We start from the raw sequence: 19,749 nt of genomic DNA, 5'->3' as shown, positions 1-19,749 counted from the left end.
TAATTGGCTTGATCCCTTTTGAACTTGTTGATTTTTACATTTTTGATAGCCCCTCGAAACTGTTCCAAGGTATAAACATATTGTCTAGACAGTGACAAGTTTGACTGAAAAAGAGAAGATGTATTTAATAGTGGAATATCCAAGAAGACCGGTCATACATTCTCTGCCAAAGATTCACAAGAGAGTAGCATCTCCACCTGTTGGACCGATAGTGACACTAGCGGGCGGAACAGTAAAAATCGCGGGAGAGCGCTCCTGTCCAAAAAGAGGCGCTAGGGACACTAGCGCATCCCTAGCGCCTCTTTTTGGACAGGAGCAGCAGCTGTCAGCAAGTTTGACAGCTGATGCTCAATTTTGCCGGTGTCTGTTCTCAAACCCGCTGACAGCCACGAGTTCGGAAACTGGACGCCAGCAAAATTGAGCGTCCTGTTTTCAAGCCGCAGGCCCATTTAAAATTTTTTTTTTTAACTTTTTTTTAACTTTTGGGACCTCCGACTTAATATTGCCATGATATTAAGTCGGAGGATGCACAGAAAAGCAGTTTTTACTGCTTTTCTGTGCACTTCCCTTGGCTGCACATTTTACTTACTGTATCGCGCGGGAATGACTAATAGGGCCATCAACATGCATTTGCATGTTGCAGGCACTATTAGTCTCTGGGAGGGTTGGACGTGCGTTTTCGACGCACTACTACCCCTTACTGAATAAGGGGTAAAACTAGCGCGTCGAAAACGTGCGTCCAAATGCCGGTTAACAGTGCGCTCCACCTTTGTTGATAAGATCTTGCAGCCTTTTGTACAGCAAACAAAATTTTACATCAAAGACATGGTACATTTTTTATCTTTATTGCACTCATGCCATCTCACAAATAACACTGTTTGTTTAGTTACCATGGACATTAAAACTCTTTATACAAACATCCCGCAGTATGAAGCGTTACAGGTAGTAGAAAGCATATTACTTAAAAGATCAGGTCCACAACGTATATCATCTCAGTTTTTAGTACATTTAACTGAAGTGGTATTATTTAATAATTACTTTTTGCAAAGTTTTTTCATCAGATCCATGTTATTCCCCTTTAGTGCCATCTGTGGCTAATTTGTATGTGCTGATTTTTGAGAAGTTAGATAGATAGATATATATATATATATATACTCCCCACTCTTTGTGGGGAGTATTGTTTATGTAAAAATTGTTTATGTAAAAATCATAAACTAAACTTTTTTCAAGATAACGTTTTTTTGTCCATTTCTAACAGAGTTCTAGGTGTAATATTAGGCTATAGATGAGGCCATGGTGGTGCCTATCACTTAATGATATATTTGATAACCACAGAGAGCCCTGGAGAGGATGACACAGACTGCCCAGAAGAGGGCAATATTGAGGAGTTGGAAGTTGGCACTATAGGAGGTCCCCAGGAAGACCCTGCAGGGTGCTGAAACACTACTGGGAGTCCATAGAAAACTCCCATAGAAGCACAGAGAGAAAGTGCAAGGAAAGCCAAGCAAGAGATGCCATGGAGAGCCCAGAGGGTGGTGCTGTGGAGATCCCAGAGAGTGAGGCTACAGAGTGGCCAGAGTTTACAGAGGTGGAAACTGCGGAGAGCCCAGAGGGAGGCGTTGCAGAGTTTATAGACATGAAAACTGCATAGAGCCTGAGGGGATGCGCTGCAGAGTGTACAGAAGAAGAAACCACGGAGAGTCCACAGGGAGGCGCTGCAGATATCATGGAGGAAGAGTCCATGGAGAGCCCAGAGGATGTCACTGTGGAGACTCCAGCAACTGAGGATACAGAGGACCAAGGAGGGGCTCTACATCAGAGATGCCAGAAAGCGGGCACAGCTGGTTTTAGAGGAACCAGCACTTGTGGTTCCCCAGTCAGTCCAGGGTGGAATTTGCACACAGAGCTAGCAAAGGACAGTTAAAGGACTGGGGATTGTCACTACGTGAACAGCACATGGGGTGGTGGTTGTGACACTGTCAAGAGTAGCACTAAGAGATGGGGTTGAGAAGGTTACTAGGTCCCGTTTCCAAGGTGAGAAGCCAGATGAAGGGACATTGGACTCTTCTGGATGGGATCCAGGAGGGAGTAGGGACGCTTGGACTGACGGGTCCAAGCTGAGGGGAGGGGTATGTGAGGCAGTGTCCCTAGTGTTCCCCTAATTACCTGTGCAGAACCAGGCTAGATGCGTGGTCCACCTTAAATCTATTAAGGAGAGTATGCTCTATGGGTGGGATCCTATGAGGCAGATGGGACTCAAGAGGGCGTAACCAGAGATTGGGGAATAAGAGCTGGGATCCAAGTGGGGATAACCAGAATAGGCCCAGGTCTCCGGGAGGAAGGCAGCTCCTTTAACGTAACATTGTCCAAACACTGAGCTGAAGTAGTACAAACTATAACTAGAGAGAGTACACTGTCTAAAGGTAAAGGCAGTCTGCTGTTGTGTATAAGACTGAAGCTGTGAATAAAGATTGTTTTAAGAACGGCTGGAGTCTGACAAGGGCTGTGGGAATCTCCGCTCGTTCCCACACTATCATAAAGAACAAAATTGCTGAACATATAGATAAGCATGGTTTAATGGGCAAGGCCAACATGGATTTAACCAAGGGAAGTCTTGCCTCACCAATCTTCTACTTTTTTTGAGGGCATAAATAAGCATATGGATAAAAGTGAGCCAGTTGATATAGTAAATCTTGATTTCAAAAAAGCATTTGACAAAGACCTCATGAGTGAATTCTTAGAAAATGTAAATGTCATGGGATAGGGGGCAGTGTCCTGTTGTGGATGGAAACTGGTTAAAAGATAGAATACAGAGTGTGGGTCTAAATGGTACATTTTCCTAATGGAGAAAGGTGAATAGTGGAGTGCTTTTTAATATATTTATAAATGACCTGAAAATGGGAATGAGTAAGGTGAAGAAATTTGTCGATGACACAAAATTACTCAAAGTTGTTAAATCGCAAGAGGGTTGTGAGAAATTGCAAGAGCGCCTTCCAAATTGGGAGACTGGGCATGCAGATGGCAAAAGAAATTAATGTGGACAAGTGCAAAGTGATGCACTTAGGGGTAGATTTTAAAAGAAGCGCGATCAGCCTACTTTTGCTTGCGCATCAGACTCAAGCAAAAGTACGCTGGATTTTAGTAGATACGCGCGGAGCCGCGCGTATCCACTAAAATCCTGGATCGGCGCGCGCAAGGCTATCGATTTTGTATAGCCTGCGCGCGCCGAGCCGCGCTGCCTCCCCCCGTTCCCTCCAAGGCCGCTCCGAAATCGGAGCGGCCTTGGAGGGAACTTTCCTTTGCCCTCCCCTCACCTTCCCCTCCCTTCCCCTACCTAACCCACCCGCCCGGCCCTGTCTACACCCCCCCCTTACCTTTGTCGGGGGATTTACGCCTCCCGGAGGGAGACGTAAATCCCCGCGCGCCAGCGTGGCCGCGCCCTCCGTACCCGCCTGGGGGCGGGTACGGAGGGCGCGGCCACGCCCCGTACCCGCCCCCAAAACGCTGCCGACACGCCCCCGGAACGCCGCGACGACTGGGCCCGCCCCCGACACGCCCCCCTCCGAGAACCCCGGGACTTACGCGAGTCCCGGGGCTCTGCGCGCGCCGGGAGGCCTATGTAAAATAGGCTTCCCGGCGCGCAGGGCCCTGCTCGCCTAAATCCGCCCGGTTTTGGGCGGATTTAGGCGAGCAGGGCTCTGAAAATCTACCCCATAGGGAGGAGTACCCAAATTATAGCTGCACAATGCAAGGTTCCACCTTAGGAGTACCATTTCGGAAAAGTATCTAGGCAGCATTGTTGGTAATACATTGAAATCTTCTTGTCAGTGTGCAGCAGCAGCCAAGAAAGAAAATAGAATGCTAGGAATTTTTAGGAAAGGAATGGAGAAGAAAACAGAGGGTATCATAATGCTCCATTGTACAACCTCATCTTGAATATTGTATGCATTTCTGGTCACTACATCTCAAAAAAGATATAGCAGAATCAGAAAAGATAAAGAGAAGGGCAGTCAAAATGATAAAGGGGATGGAATGATTCCTCTATGAGGAAAGACTAAAGAGGTTAGGACTCTTCAATCTGGAGAAGAAACGGCTGAGGGGGAGATAAGATAGAACATAAGGAATTGCCATACTGGGTCTGACCAAGGGTCCATCAAGCCCAGCATCCTGTTTCCAACAGTGGCTAATCCAGGCTAGTACCCAAACATTACTGATGCCAGTAATTGAAGTGGCTATTCCCTAATTCAACTTGATTAATAACAGTTAATGGACTACTTCTCCAAAAACTTATCTAAACCTTTTTTAATCGGTTGTTTCCTCTTTCAGAGAGTAGAAAGCAAGGGGACACACAATGAAGTTACTAGGTGATATATTTAAAAGTAATAAGAGAAAATATTTTTTTACTCAATGCATAATTAAGCTATGGAATTTGTTGCCATAAGATGTGGTGAAAGCTATTAATGTAGCTGCATATAAAAACAAATTGGACAAGTTCCTGGAGGAAAATTCCTTAAACCATTATTAAGGTGAAGTTGTAGAAATCCACTGCTATCCCTGGGATAAGCAGCATACAATTTATCTACCACTTGGGATCTCGCCAGGTATTTATGATCTGGGTTGGCCACTGTTGGAAACAGGATACTAAACTTAATGGACCTTTGGTCTGACCCAGCATGGCAAATGTCATGTACTTTACCAATGTAAACTTAGTAAAGCTTCCTGCTGGATATTTGTATATTTGTCTATAGTGCTAAGATATCTGTGATCATTCAGTTGCAGGCCCTATATTATGGAACTCAATTCCAGAATATATTCACTTAACAGTAAACCGTAATGAGTTCAAAAAAGCACTGAAAACATATTTATTCAAATGCGCTTACAACCTACCGTAATAATTGTCCTAAATATGTTTTCTATATTAATATTTGTTATTACTGCATTGCAACTATATTGTAACTATATTGTATTTTAATTGCTGTAAGTCAAGATATTGTGTATGTTTTATTATGTAAACTGCCTAGACGGATAGACTACTACCCCATGGCGTGGTATATAAAAACTTTTAAATAAATAAATAAACATCAAAAATCAAGAAGATGAATATCATGTGAATATCATTGATCAAACAGATAAATACTGAAGAGTCTGGAACATATGATGCATTCTGATATACCGATAGTTTAGTTTTGTTTTTTTGTTTGGGTTTTTGGGGGGTTTTTTTGCTATTGTCTACATATATTGACTAGGGCTCTAATACCAAGCAATTACTGCTACCATATGGTACCTACAGGTGTTGGCACAAACAACACGATGATAGCTGCCTGCTGTTGTCTTTGAACCACATCAGTGACAGCACTAGCCCATCACCATGTGTCCTATCTCTACAAAAACTTCTTCTTAAACGACCCCCACCCTCCATGTCATCCTTCCCATCCCAGGTCCTTGGAAAAGCATGCTGCCGGAAGCTATAATGGAGATGCTTCGAGTCATGGAGGTCTTTTCATTAATTAATGCTCATAAATGGTTAAAGACAGGAAAACATAATTACTGTTGTTTGGCTCAAAGGTAAAGGATGCAGAGAAGTGTGGAGGGACTTACCCAACCTCTTTGGGGGGGTTGTGAAAGCTGCAGGCCAGCTATCTAGCTCTGGGAAGGGCCAGTCATCTTCGTGCCGATTGTTCCTCCCCCTGCCGTAATGTCAGAGACCCCACCTCCCGTGTCAGCTGGGGAGGTGCCTTAAGTAACGTGCCACCGATGAGAACTGCGTAAACCTTTTTTACCATCAAGGTGCTGAGGAGTGTGGAGGGACTTACCCAACCTCTTTGGGGGGTTGTGAAAGCTGTGGGCCAGCAATCTAGCTCCAGCAAAGGCCAGTCATCTTTGGGTCAATTGTCTCTCCCCCTGCCGTGATGCCAGAGATCCTACCTCCCGTGTCAGTTGGGAGGTGCCTTAAGTAATGCTGTGCCACCGCTTGCCGCATGCCAAAGGGGCACACTTAAGAGGGGAACGCCCTTTAGTGAGCCCTTTCTGAGTTTCTTTAAGTTTTTATTAATTAATTAATGAAAAGACCTCCATGACCTCCATGACTCCACTATAGTTTTTGAGGAGAGTGTAGCCGATTGTATGATGTGCTTGGGTCAGTTTTTTATTCTGCAATGTGTGGGAAAGGAAAATATAGGGGAGTTGGTTTTAATAAGGTTAAGAAACAAAGGGGGGATGGTTGGTTGTCTGATGTGGCACGAGAAGATGCGATGGATAAGGAGAGAGACGTAAGATGTTTGCTCTTAAATACTTATCAGGTAACAAGTCGACTTTATTACATGATATGATTGTAACAGAGGGGGTTGATTTTGCATTTTTAACAGAAATGTCACTATGTGATGACTCCTCCACCCTTTTCCCTCAGTTTTGTCCGGTGGGATTTAATGCTTTGTTTGATCATAGACAGGTGGGGCGGGGTGTGGCCATGCTTTTTAGAGAGGGTTGGCTTTTAGAGCAAGTATTCTCTCAGCTTATAGAAGGATGTGAGTACTTATTGATTATTCTTAAGGGGAAATATCAGTTAGGGCTGTTGCTGTTATATTTACCTCCGGGAGTGAATTTGGGTAAGATGCAGGAGGTGATAAAATTTATTGGAGCCATGACACTTCATTTTTCACAGCTTATTGTAGTGAGGTATTTTAACCTTCACGTAGAAGATGATTCTTGTAGGGTGGCCCAAGATTTTCTGAATGTTATCTTCATTTGAATTGGTTGAAATAGTGGACTTCCCAATGCATCGACAGGGACACACACTCTAGATTTGGTTGTTGGGTCAATGGGAATGGTGGAATTTGGGAGGTTAAGAATTTTGTATGAAAGGGAGGTGTTATAGTCCAATCATCATTTGATTTGTTTTTCTTTATGACCCTTGGAGCTTGTCAGGATCAGCACTATGGAGATCAGAAAATATCTCAAGGAAAATTTGATGTGGCTATGTTTTATTCAGAAGGCGGAGAGGATAAAATGTATTATTAGAGAATAAAAGGTGGAGGATTTGGTGGGACAGTGGAACTCCTCCATTGTGAAAGTACTAGACAGGATTGCCCCAGAGAAAGTGAGGTTAAGTAAAAGGGGGGTTTCTGCGCCCTGGTTTTCTCCAGATTTGAATAAGCAAAGACAAGAAGTACGTAAACTGGAAAGGAATTGGATAAAATCCCATGTATGGGAAGATAAATTAAATTGGTGTAAATCTGCGAATAGATATGTTTCTGAAGTTAGATATGCAAAAAAAATGTTTTTGAAAGATAAGATTGAGAAAGCAGATAATAAACCACAAGAAATCTTTAGGATTACTCAGTCCTTGTTGGGGAGAAGTTGTCTCCCTAGATCTGAGATTCCAGATGTAATAAATGGGGATAGTTTTGTGAGTTTTTGGTGTAAGTAAATACAGGATAGTCGAGAGCGGATTGGGTGGAAGTCGGGAGTTAAGAGTGAAGGGGGTGGGTGTGGAATGAGACTGTGGGAAATGTGGAAGTTAAAAAGGATAGAAGGGAAATGATAGAGTTTGACAGGGTGGGTATCCTTGAATTACAGAATGTGTTGCGAAATTGTAAAGTCACTACATGTGTGTTAGACCCTTGCCCATTGTTTCTGATTAGGTCTTTGCCAGATTTGCTATCTAGATTGCAGTTGATGCTTAATATGTCCTTGAAGGAGGGCAATTTGCTAGGGGTGTTGAAACAGTCTGTGGTGACTCCTAATTTAAAACAGGCTTTGTTGGATAAGGCCAGCCCTATTTCTAGCTAAGGTATTGGAGAATATAGTGTGCTTACAGTTGTCTAGTTATCTAGGTGGATAGCTGTCAGTCTGGATTTAAAAAGGGTTTACAGCACTGAGTCAGTGAAAGTATCAATGCAAAATGAGATATTGAAGTATAGAGGATTTGTCAAGTGCTTTTGACTTGGTAGACCATGGTTTGCTTTTGGAATGATGTAAACAGTTATGTTTCGGTGGTAAGGTTTGGGATTGGTTATCCTTTTTTCTGAGGGGATGATCCTCTGTGATACATGTGAGGGAGGTCTCGTCAAAACCTGGGGTTCCGCAGGGACCCCCTTGTCTCCTCTGTTTAATCTTTTCCTGCAGCCATTAGGTTCACTTATTCGAGTTGAGGGGTTTGAAGGGTTTATTTATGCTGATGATGTGCAGTTATTGTTTCCAGTGGTGGATGAATTGTCTGATTCATTGATTAGAATTAATGGCAGGTTAAAAAAAAAAAAGTTTACGTTTATAGGTGGTGCAAAACATGGCTATGCATTTGATTTTTGGTCTTCCACATAGAATGAATGCAGCACCTTTAATAAGACGTCTTTATTGGTTACCAATTGAAAAGCAGACTGACTTTAAGCTAATGATACTGATGAAGAAGGTGTTAAATGGAGGGAGCGCAGATTATCTACAAGATACGATTACGAGTTATGTCTCTACTCGTAAATTACGCTCAAAATCAGCGGCTTTAGGTTTGGTTCCGTCTAGACAGGACATTTGTAAAGTATCAGACATCAAAGGAAAAGGATGTTCTCAGTCGGTGATCCTGAGTTGTGGAACTCTGCACCATTGGAGGTGAGAGTGGAACAGAATTATCTTAATTTTAGGAAAAAGATAAAAGCCTGGCTTTTTCCATCATAGCCTGGGCAAATTCTAAATCAAAAATGGCATAGACTGACTGTGCTGGAAGTGTATAGATCAGGGCTGTTAATGTATTATGTTATTTTATTGTGTTTTTATTTGTTTATGGATGTGTCTACATTGATTGTATTTTAAGTGTTTTAATTGTAAACTGCTTTGGCCAGAATTGGTATCTGATGTGCGGTATATTAGAAATGAGAAATAAATGCAACAGACAGGAGCAGCTGTCTCAGAGGGCCACAGAATAAAGGTGGAAAAGGAATCCAGCCTCGGTTAGGAAGAAACTGTATCATGACCATCGCTCCTGGTTCTCGCTTGGTGCCTTCTCTGAGGGACTTACAATGTGCTAGACGTGGTGCAGCCTTGTCTCTGCTGCAACACATATCTTGCACACTATAACTTCTGAAACCATGCAGGACATAGAACACTTGCAGTGCATCATTTCAGCATAATTTTGGGATTGGATTGGAACTTGTAGGATGGCCTTTATTTGCACTGGTTACAACACTGCTGCTTTTCCTTCTCCCCATCTCTCCCCTGTCCTTTCCTCTATACCTCCCACAATCTCTTCCATAGCATCTGAGCCCTTGAAATAGTATGCATGCTAAAATGTTAACTTCTGGCCCAGAGCTGGTACTAAATTGTAGACCTTAGCAAGTGTGATCTTAAACTGTTAAAGCCTCATTTGGATCTGATGATCCTTCATTTGCATGTGCATACACCCTGACATCTTTTAGACTCCTTGGGGAGTTTCCCTTTGCAAATCTGTTTGCAGGCCTGCCAGTACAAAATGCCTAGTGGCCTGCAAGCTTCACAGAGAAACTGAATGTAATATAGCAATAATTGTATTGATATTCTTCTACACTTCCAACGGAATGTTTAAGTTTAGAGTTAATGCTTCATAAAATGTTTTTCTTATACAGGGCTGATCCTTTGTCCAATATGGTTCTAAGCTTCACTTGTAAAGAAGATGCCATTGCTTTTGCAGAAAAAAATGGTAAGTGTGCCATTTTTCATATATTGGCTTTCTAAGGCTCTGTGTTTTTAATTTGAGTGGTGTTGAGAAAGTAAATGGACTTTGACTGTTTAACAACTTCAATACTGACTTATTTGGAAAGACTGCCTATCACAGACCAGGTTATTTTCTCATATTTTGCTCTTTACAGTTGCAATGAGATATAATTAGTAGGAAATGAACACAAATCAATTTAAACTTTGCTTTTATTATAACAACATATGAAACTGTCATAAAACATACAGAAATATCTAACAAATTAATCTCTAGTCTTTCAAAGTCATGCATAACAAACAAAAATCATTTTCAGGTGTTCCTCAAATATACTTCTGCATAACTAAAAAAAAAAAAAATGCACACATCTATAAAATAAAAATTGCATAGTAATGAAGAAATATAACCTATAAATCCATCCTTAACATTTTTCTGGTGTTTGTAGATCACCAGTGTATCACAGAGATGAAAACACACATAAGGCTACTCCACCATATTCCTCACACACACATTTCTCTTTTCTAATGCGCTTCACACTTTTTTTTTTTTTTTGCTCCCCCAAACACTACCTTCTGTCAGGAAAGTGGATTTAGATGAAGTAGGTGGAATATAAAAAGGAAAGTGTCTTTCGATTATTCTCAGTTCTGCATCACCAGTACCTGCAGGGTAAGAACCAACTCTGTGACACTGGCCTACATGGGGTCATGAGTAGGACAATTTTCAAACTATTTTGCCCAAGTTACTTGAAAATGACTGATTATTTTTCTTTCTATATAGTACAACTTTGAAAGACTAGAGAATAACTTATTTGTTATATATTTCTATAAGCTTTATGGTAGTTTGATATGTTACTATAATAATAAATAAAAAAAAAAACTGACTTTCCTCTGTGGGTCAAGGAAAGGGGTGGGAAAGGGAAAAGCCAATAGACAATGCACAGCAATTTCTTTTTGAAAATTGCACATGCTTTCCAGTTCTAACTTGTCCACGAATACCTGCAGCACCAGCCTTTCACAAATTTCAAAGGGAAACTCCCCTTCACAACACTACCATGTGAAGTTTCCCTTTCAAATTTTCTTGCAGGCCCATCGGTACAAAGTACTCGCAGGTCTGCAAGTAACACCACAGTTTCAAAAAGTGTCCTCTCCTTGACTTGATGGGCAAGCGCCTGAAATCTAGAAGTTGTTTGAGTTTGGATTCATTATTTTATAAGTAATAAATGAATTGAACACCATAACATTCAAAAGATCAACAGCCCTAACTTTCTCCATTGCCTCCCTTGGACCACTAAACATTTTTTGCCAGTGTAGAACAGTTTTCAAGTGCTCTGGTCATATTCCCGCAGAAAGTTGAACAGGGGAGAGAGGGAGCATGGGGAAGAGGATGTGGGGTGGGGCTGTCGGAAATGTTGGATATTATTATGAGCACGTGAAGGGATGATTGAGTAGTTGGGAGAAGTGATGGGGGCATGAAGGGGAGTGACTGGGTATTAGGGCCATACTGTCGGTTTTGAGAATATGCATTTCTTCTCTCTTTGAACTTTGCTTAGTGTAAGAGGAAATATATTTTTGTTTCTAGTCTACAGTTTTACACTGCATTCAGAAGGTGGTCTTGGGGTTTCCATTCCAGGTTTTGTTTCCACATTTGTAATATGTGGTCTTTTATTCTATATTTGGTGAAGGCAGATCCTTCTGTGTGCTGTGTGTATGTGACTGAGATGAGGTAATTTACTAAAAGTTTGTATCAGCCTTATTTGTTGTATTTTCTCAATATTATATTGCATTGCAGGTGAACTGCTGTCTTTTCATGGGTAGGGCTTATTGCTGTTTCATTTCTTGGGGTTAGTGCTGCTGAGGAATGGCAGGTTTGATAGACATGTACAGAGTGGGGTTTGTTTGTAATATTTTGCAATGCATCTGGTAGTAGAGGAAGTTTGTGATGCTGTTAAGATAACACCAGAATCAGAATATATTTTTTGTATGATGAGTTGAACAGCGAAATGTCTGTTCTGCTCTGCACCTATTAGGAATTGGGGGACTCCCATGGATGCAGAGCATATGCTTATATTTAGTCCCATGATGGTCATGTGTTCAGTGTGTCACGCATGTGAGTATCATCTCTCAGGTGTGCCCTGATAGAAAAAAGGTTGAATACCACTGCCCTAGCAAACCTCTAATCCCCCCCCCCCCCCCCGGGAGCATTTTTATGGATTTCCAGCTGTTCCATCCCCTTTATAATTTGGGTCACCCTTCTATGTGCCTTCTCTATGGCAATTATATCTTTTTTTGAGATGTGGTGACCAGAATTGTACACAGTACTCAAGGTGTGGTCTCACCATGGAGCGATACAGAGGCATTATGACATTTTCCGTTTTATTCACTGTTCCCTTCCTAATAATTCCTAACATTCTGTTTTCTTTTTTGACTGCTGCAGCACATTGAGCGACAATTTCAATGTATTATCCACTATGATACGTAGACCTTTTTCCTGGGTGGTAACGCCTAATCTGGAACCTAACATTATGTAACTACAGCATGGGTTATTTTTCCCTATATGCAACACCTTGCACTTGTCCACATTAAATTTCATTTGTTATTTCGATAACCAATGCTCCAGTTTCCAAGGTCCTTCTGCAATTTATCACAATCCGCTTGTGATTTACCTACTCTGAATAATTTTGTATCATCTGCAAATTTCATTACTTCACTTGTCGAATTCCTTTCCAGATCATTTATACATATACAGATCCCTGAGACACTCCACTGTTTACCCCTTTCCACTGAGAAAAATGACCATTTAGTCCTACTCTGTTTCCTGTCTTTTAACCAGTTTGTAATCCATGAAAGGACATCGCCTCCTGTCCCATGACTTTTTAATTTTCTTAGAAGCCACTCATAAGGGACTTTGTCAAATGCCTTCTAAAAATCCAAATACACAACATCTACTGGTTCACCTTCATCCACATGTTTATTAACCGCTTCAAAAAAGTGAAGCAGATTTGTGAGGCAAGGCTTCCCTTGAGTAAATTCATGCTGTGTTCCATTAAACCATGTCTTTCTGTATGCTCTGTGATTTTGATCTTTAGAATTTCTACTATTTTCCTGTCACTGAAGTCAGGCTCTCACTGGTCAATAGTTTCTCAGACCGCCCCTGGAATCCTTTGTAAATATTGGGGTTACATTGGCCATCTTCCAGTCTTCAGGTACAATGGATGATTTCAATGATAGGTTAAAAATTTTAACTAATAGATCTGAAATTTCATTTTTTAGTTCCTTCAGTACCCTGGGGTGTATACCATCTGGTCCAGGTGCTTTGCTAATCTTTAGCTTGTCAATCTGGCCTACTACATCTTCCAGGTTTACAGTGTTTTGGGTTTATCTGACTCATCACCCTTGAAAACCATCTCCGGAACTGGTATCTCCCCATCCTCATTAATAAACACAGAAGCAAAGAATTCATTTAGTCTTTCTGCAATGACCTTATCTTCCCTAAGAGCCCGTTTAACCCCTCAGTCATCTAATGGTCCAACTGACTCCCTCACAGGTTTCTTGCTTTGGATATATTTTTTTAAGTTTTTATTATGAGTTTTGCCTCTACTGCCAACTTCATTTCAAATTCTCTCTTGGCCTGTCTTATCAATTTTTTAGACTTAACTTGACAATGCTTATGCTTTTTCCTATTTTCTTCAGATGGATCCTTCCAATTTTTGAAGGATTTTTTTGGCTAAAAAAGCCTCTTTCACCTCACCTTTTAACAATGCCAGTAATTGTTTTGCCTTCTTTCCACCTTTCTTAATGTGTGAAATACACCTTTAACCTTTGCAGTTGCACCTTTCAGTTTTTTCTAACTATTTTCCTCATTTTATCAAAGTTTCCCTTTCGAAAATTGTGTTAGAGCTAAAGATTTTTATATTGTCCCCCTTCCAGTCATTAGAACACATCTGATCATGTTATGATAACTTTTGGCAAGTGGCCCCTCCATCGTTACCTCTCTTCCAAAATCCTGTGTTCCACTAAGAATTAAATCTAAAATAGTTCCCTCTCTTGTTGATTTCTGAACCAATTTCTCCTGAAGCAGTCATTTAATCCATCCAGGAACTTTGTCTCTAGCATGACCTGATGTTATATTTACCCAGTCAATATTAGGGTAATTGAAATCTCCCATTATTACTGCTCTGCCAAATTAGTTTGCTTCCCTGATTTCTCTTAGCATTTCATTATCTATCTGACTATTTTGGCCAGGTGGACGGTAGTGTACTTTTATCACTATGTTGTTACCCAACATACATGGGATTTCTACCCATATAGATTCTACTGAGCATTTAGGGGTAGATTTTCAAACCCCGGCGCACATAAATCCTGGGATGTACGCAAGCCGGGCCAATTTTCAAATGGGCCTGGCCACACGCGTAAACCCCGGGACACGTGTAAGTGCTGGGGCTTTAAAAATGGGGCTGGGCAGTTTGGGGCTAGAGTTGCCCGGTGCAGTGGCCATTTGCTGTTGTGCTAGGGGATCACGCGCCAGCAGGGTGCCAGCTTGCGCAACTTGCTTCTGCTACTTGGCAGGAGCAAAAGGTATAACTAAAAAACCTAGGGTAGTTAGGCTAGGGATAGGGGAAGGGAGGGTTAGGGTAGGGGGTTGGGAAGTTCCCTCCCAGTCCACTCCTTAATTGGAGTGAACTGGGAGGGAACTGGGGAATGCCCCGATGTGTCTCCACGTGATTTTGCAGAATTAGACCCCTCTTTGCGCACGCCGACCCGGCATTTTATAACATTTGTGCGCATGTATGCGCGCCGGGTAGTGTGCACACATGGACGCGCGCGCGTAAGTTTGGAAAATCTACCCCTTAGTCTCTTGTATGATTTTTATCCTGTTGGACTCTATACCCTCTCAGACATAAAGTGCCACACCCCCACCAAGTTGATCCTCCCTATCATTGCGATATAATTTGTACCCTGATTTAGCACTGTCCCATTGGTTATCCTCCTTTCACCAGGTCTCTGAGATGCCAATTATATCTCATCATTCACTGCTAAACACTCTAACTCTCCCAACTTACTACTTAGACTTCTGGCATTGGAATACAGACCTTTCGAAGTGCATTTTTTGTTTGTATTAACAACCTGCTTTTCAGTGATAGGGATAGTTTAGAATTGTTTAGCTCAGGTAATTCTTTACTTTTAGGCACATGGACTAAGTTTGCTTTTATTGGAACCTCTCTGTTTGGATGCCCTAACTCTCCTGTTTCATTAGTATCCTTCAAAGATACATTCCTCCAAGCCATGCACTGCTGAGTGATTGTCGGCTTTCCCCCTTGTTCTAGTTTAAAAGCTGCTCTATCTCCTTTTTAAAAATTAGCGCCAGCAGCCTGGTTCCACTGGTTAAGGTGGAGCCCGTCCTTTTGGAAAAGTCTCCCCCTTCCCAAAAGGTTCCTCAATTCCTTAGAAAACCAAATCCCTCTTCCCTGCACTATCGTCTCATCCACAGATTGAGACTCCAGAGCTCTGCCTGCCTCTGGTGACCTGCACGTGGAATAGGTAGCATTTAAGAGAATGCTACCCTGGAGGTTCTGGATTTCAGCTTTCTAACTAAAATCCTAAATTTGGCTTCCAGAACTTCTCTCCCACATTTTCCTATGTCTTTAGTACCCACATGTACCATGACAGCCGGCTTCTCCACAGTACTATCTGTAATCCTATCTAGGTGATGCATGAGGTCCGCCACCTTCGCACCAGGCACGCAAGTTACCAGGTGGTCCTCACGTCCACCATTATTTCTAATAATTGACTCACTATCTATGATAACTGACCTAACCCTTCCCTCCTGGGCAGTAGCCCTGAGAGGCTTGTCCTTAGTATGAGAGGACAACACATCACCTGGAGAGCAGGTCCTTGCTACAGGGTCACTTCCTGCTGCACCAGGGTGATGTTCTCCAACCGGGTGTCCTTTCTGATCCAAGGCAGCACCAGGGCTGCCAGACTGGATTTGGTACTTGGCTACTATATGTCCCTGAATTTCTCATCAATGTACCTCTCTGTCTGCCTCAGCTCTTCCAGATCTGCCACTCTAGCCTCCAGAGATCAGACTCGTTCTCTGAGAACCAGGAGCTTTTTGCACCAAGTGCATACATACAATCTCTTACCGGTGGGTAAAAAATCATGCATTTGACACTGAATGCAAAAGGCTGTAAAGCCCCCCTCTTGCTGCTAGACTGCTGCCTTCATCTTAATTTTGTTGAGTTCCTAGTTAAGTTTAGGTTACTAATGGAGTTGGAATTAGAGTACTTTAAATTTGCAGGTGTATTTACTAATTAATCTGCTACAACGGGATTATTAAACTCTCAATAAGAGTTGGTATGGTAGTATGATTTTGATAATAGCCTGATGATTTTTAATGAGAAAGTGTCTCTTGCCTAAAAATCAAGGGTTGAGCTACGGGTGGGTGTGTGGGAAAAACAGACACTAGAATTAATACCCTCTGATTTGCTTATTATCTCAGACACACAAACTCTAAAGAATATATCCCACTATTTCACCTCTCTCCAAACTTTAAGTTCTAAGATTTCCCAAAGCTATACTTATAAATCCTCTTCAACCACTATTAAGTTGATCGTCACTTAAAGGATTGGAAGGTTTGAGATTCAAGCGCCGACAGGTCCTCTTCTACTGCAAAGGGTGTGGGGCCTCTGGAAGCTGAGGCTGTGGAGTTGAAAGCCTGGATCGCTTGCTGTGATCTGGAGTCCTCTCCCAGGGGATGCTGGGAGCAGTATGCAGATGAGTCTTCCCATCCTCTTCTACTGTTACACTGCATGAATACTTTTACAGACACAGAGGCTGGACTGTGTTTCAAAACAGATTTTACAAACATTCTCATCTACAGAAAGCATATAGAAAATTGCCATCTTGAAGTGTCCTATGAGAAAACTTTATAGTTTTATGCTGTTTTATATAGTTTTATGCTGTTAAGTGATACCTTGAGTAGATACTAAGAAAACAAAATCAATTGTTAAATCTCCCAAAAATACAGTGCAAATACATTTTTTGACCAACACACAAGCATAGCAAATTATTTAGAGAGATCTATGCTAATTATTAAAATAAGTGGCAGGTGGTCCCATGTTATGCAGGTCACCTGACTAGCATGGTTGGAAAGTATTTCCTGGAAAGCTCCTAGACATTTCTCAGACAATATATGCAACCAGGTCACATCCCCAAGTATTGTACTTGCACTATGTTTGTACTATAAAGATGGAACATTTTGTGTACATAATTTCCCTTTCTTTAAATGTATAAGCCATGGCAGAGTTTGACTATATAAACCCCCAGATTTCTACCAAGAAATTTATTAATAATTATTGAAAAGAGGGAGTGTGGCAATCCTTAATTTTCATATTTTAAAAATAAAGTTTTAGTCTATACGCTCTGCACATTGTTTTGCTAAAGATTTTTGGGCCCAGGAAGCAAATATGAGTGTTTGTGTGACAAATAGTAAAGTTATTCTGGTTTGTGTATGCCATACTATTCAAAAGTGTAGACATTTTTTCATATTTCTTTTTTAAGGTCGAAGTTCCAATTTGTTTTGTTGCTTTTGCCCTTTACATTGTTACTTTTAGTGTTTATCTTACTGCATATTTTTCTTTCCAGGATGGGCCTATAAAGTTGACGAAAAAAGGATTCCAAAACCTAAATCCAAGTCTTATGGAGCAAACTTTTCTTGGAACAAAAGAACAAGGGTGTCCACAAAATAAATTGGCAACGGTTATCAGTAAGCCTGACTGTGAATAAAGTCAGCTGTGCTGTATTTATAGACCATGTATAATACAACTCTTAATCTCCTAATAAATTTGACCTTTAAACTACAATTGCATCTTACAGTGTCTATTTAAAATGTTTTTGATGTCTCAGATGAAACTTGTAGCAAGCTTCTCTATATATAGAGGAGATTTGGGATGTTCATAACTCTAGGAAATTGCAGTACTTGGAATCTGGCTAAGAGCAACATTTTATATCAGCTGCAAAATTAGAAATCATGGCATGGCTTTCATGATATTTTTACAGTTTAATAACTTGTTCAGAACTATCATTATTTCATATAGTTCTCTTGTGTAAAATATTCTAAACATAAAGAACTGCATGATAGGTAGAGCTCAGTGTCGGTTTATCATTTAAGTGGTTTTACTCAAAAGAAAAATATATAAAGTTATTTTAAAATTCTAGCAAAACTATGATTTATAGATGACTTGCCAAAAGTATTTAAGGTCTAGGTAGCAAATTAGTATTATATAATCATCTTTGCATAAATAAATAGCCCCTTGGTCCTGAGTTACAGAGAGTGAGATTAGGATTTATCAAAGTGGGTTTGCCAAAGGTGCAACCATTATTTTATGAAGTAATCGAAATCCCTATATATATCAGCAAAGACAGAGAAGTGAATTTAACAGGAGGTGCTCACATAACATTATATTGGTGCATATTGTGTAAGTATACCATACCTGTAAGTATTACATGTAGCTATATAATGAGCAAATATTTTCCCATAGTAAGATTTTTCCTTTGAATACCAATGGCATGTTTCATACTCTGTTTAAACCACTATAATCACATCAACATCAGAGAACACACAAACTGTGTCACACTTTAATCATGCAAATATGAGACCATACAATAAAACAGTCCTGTCTAGACAATAAATACTATCTAGCTCATACATCCCAACCAAACCATTCAATAACACACCCTAAAATCACACACAATATATTGCACAATATCCACATCAAGTTCAGTCCAATTTGGATCCTACTGGAACTACAGTATCCTTCATCTCCCTATAACTGCTCAATATATATAAAATTAAAATAAAAATAAATACTATACGACCTGTTATATGGATGTCTACTGAAATCTGAGTGTACCTTCATACGATGCTGCTTGACAGTTCAGCTATCGTGTCTATGAGCCTGAAATGAGGCTTCAAAATCATTAGGTACCTCAGTGGTGAAACTCTTTGAAATGTCCACTTCCAGATTATTGCAATGATGGCAACACAAATAATGCCATTAATGTCACTTATCTTCAATTCTGTAGTCAGTCTTTCACAGCCGACATCTAGATGTTTTGGAGGCTGGCTCCTTCTTCAAGGGCTGGTTGTTTTCAAGAGAGACTCGTGGAGCACTGATTCTAAAAAGAGCATACATGGAGACATCTTTTAGTTATTGAATAATATTTCACAACATTGGCTCTAGAAAGTGGAATACATACGTGATATAATGGCAGTTTTCATTCATCAAATGTGGACTATACCGCTGTGATGGCGGTCCGTGGAGCTCCACTAGAGAAATGAAGAGAAAATCTGAAGAAAAAATCTAAAAAACTGACGGTATTGCACCTCAAGTAATTTTGAAATGAAATGAAATCGATGTAAGAGTCCCCTTATTGATAAGAGCATGATAACATCTTTCTTTTAAGGGAGAAAATATATAATGAAACGCTCCATATCCGTGAGCGTATGAAGTAGTTAAACTGGATCTCTTTAAAAGGAGTGCTGAAACAAAAAATGTTTCAGCGCTAAAACTTATTATCTCCAGAGATTCTGAAATCTCTGGAGGATATCCCAAACAAGTCATTAACCATGCATATAAAAGAGCAATTTTTTCAGACAGAGATTCTCTTCAACAATACAAAAATAAACCTGATGATATAGATCTGGTATGTGTTTTGCAGCATACCCAACTTACGCCACAAATTAAAAAGATCTTGTTAAAATACTGGCATGTTTTAAGCCCCCACCCAGTGTTTAATCAGGTTCCCACGTTGGTATATTCTAGAGGACAGAACATTAAACAACGTGTTATTAGGTCCTCTGTTCCAGAACCAATAGCCCCAGTATCCACGGGACAGACATCCTGTGGCAGATGTATTTTTTGCCCACAAGCACATCAAGGGACTACCTGGAGCCAACCGACTTCAGGGTACACAGTTAGAATTAATAGTGATGTAAACTGCAACACAGAGTTTGTTATCTACGCTCTACAGTGCCCATGCCCAAAAGTATATATAGGCAGGACCAAAAGAAAG

The 19,749-nt window shown here is 40.8% G+C and overlaps 1 protein-coding gene across 3 annotated transcripts in view; it reads left to right on the top strand.

Moving 5' to 3' along the window:
- Nucleotides 1-17,537, top strand: part of NDUFS4 (NADH:ubiquinone oxidoreductase subunit S4) — a 303,067-nt gene extending 285,530 nt beyond the window's left edge. For all 3 annotated transcript variants that reach the window (XM_029577511.1, XM_029577519.1, XM_029577502.1), the window contains exons 4-5: nucleotides 9,591-9,664; nucleotides 17,320-17,537. In XM_029577511.1, the coding sequence (XP_029433371.1) occupies nucleotides 9,591-9,664; nucleotides 17,320-17,423 (178 nt within the window). In that variant the 3' untranslated portion in view covers nucleotides 17,424-17,537. The remainder of the gene's footprint in view (nucleotides 1-9,590; nucleotides 9,665-17,319) is intronic.
- The last annotated feature ends 2,212 nt before the right edge of the window (nucleotides 17,538-19,749 follow it).

The sequence above is a fragment of the Rhinatrema bivittatum genome, chromosome 1 (genome assembly GCF_901001135.1).
Source record: "Rhinatrema bivittatum chromosome 1, aRhiBiv1.1, whole genome shotgun sequence".
NCBI lineage: Eukaryota > Metazoa > Chordata > Amphibia > Gymnophiona > Rhinatrematidae > Rhinatrema > Rhinatrema bivittatum.
The sequence above is the reverse complement of the archived record's forward strand: the minus strand, read 5'-3'. Positions and strand labels throughout refer to the sequence as shown.